This window comes from Acanthisitta chloris, unplaced genomic scaffold, assembly GCF_000695815.1.
Source record: "Acanthisitta chloris isolate BGI_N310 unplaced genomic scaffold, ASM69581v1 scaffold37303, whole genome shotgun sequence".
Classification (NCBI taxonomy): Eukaryota; Metazoa; Chordata; class Aves; order Passeriformes; family Acanthisittidae; genus Acanthisitta; species Acanthisitta chloris.
In genome coordinates, this window is record NW_008667188.1 from 1 (window position 1) to 550 (window position 550).

General features: G+C 66.4%; 1 protein-coding gene across 1 annotated transcript in view; it reads left to right on the top strand.

The window, feature by feature from the left end:
• Positions 1-157: 157 nt before the first annotated feature.
• Positions 158-550, top strand: part of LOC103800049 (zinc finger protein 692-like) — a gene marked incomplete at its 3' end in the record, with an annotated part of 4,004 nt that continues 3,611 nt past the window's right edge. The window contains exon 1 of the mRNA XM_009072412.1: positions 158-190. Within this exon, the coding sequence (XP_009070660.1) occupies positions 158-190 (33 nt within the window). The remainder of the gene's footprint in view (positions 191-550) is intronic.

Here is a 550-nt window from a genome sequence, read left to right on the forward strand (position 1 = left end):
CCCAGGGATGGCACTGGGAGCTGCCCCGGGGTCAACGCTGGGCGCCGGAGGTCGCTCCGGAGGGTCGCGCTGAGTGCTGAGCCCGAGGGACGCGCGGGAGGAGCTGGAGCAGAGGAGTCACCTCGTGGGGACAGGGAGAGTGGGCAGGAGGTCGCGGATGGGAGAGGTGACGGCGGTGGAGGTGGCTCAGGTGAGCTCACGCTCTCGGTGCTCCAGGTTTGGCCTCTCTCCTGGTTCCAGGGGGTCACGGAGCTCTTGCCGCTTGGATCAGATGTTGTCCCGACCCCATTGCCCTTCCCAACCCTTCATCCTCCTCCTGGGCCTCTCCAGGTCCCCGAGGCTCATCAACCCCTTCCCACTGGGATCAGATGTTGTCCCAACCCTGTTGCCCCACCCTGGTCGTCCTAACCTTGCTGTCCCAACCCCGTTGCCCTTTCCAACCTTTCCAGCCTTCCCATCTTCCTCCTGCGCCGCTCCCAGCCCCTCCTCACCTCCCCTCCCCTCCCTCCTGTCTCCTTGCAGCTCCCCAGGTGCCACTGGAGACCGGAGC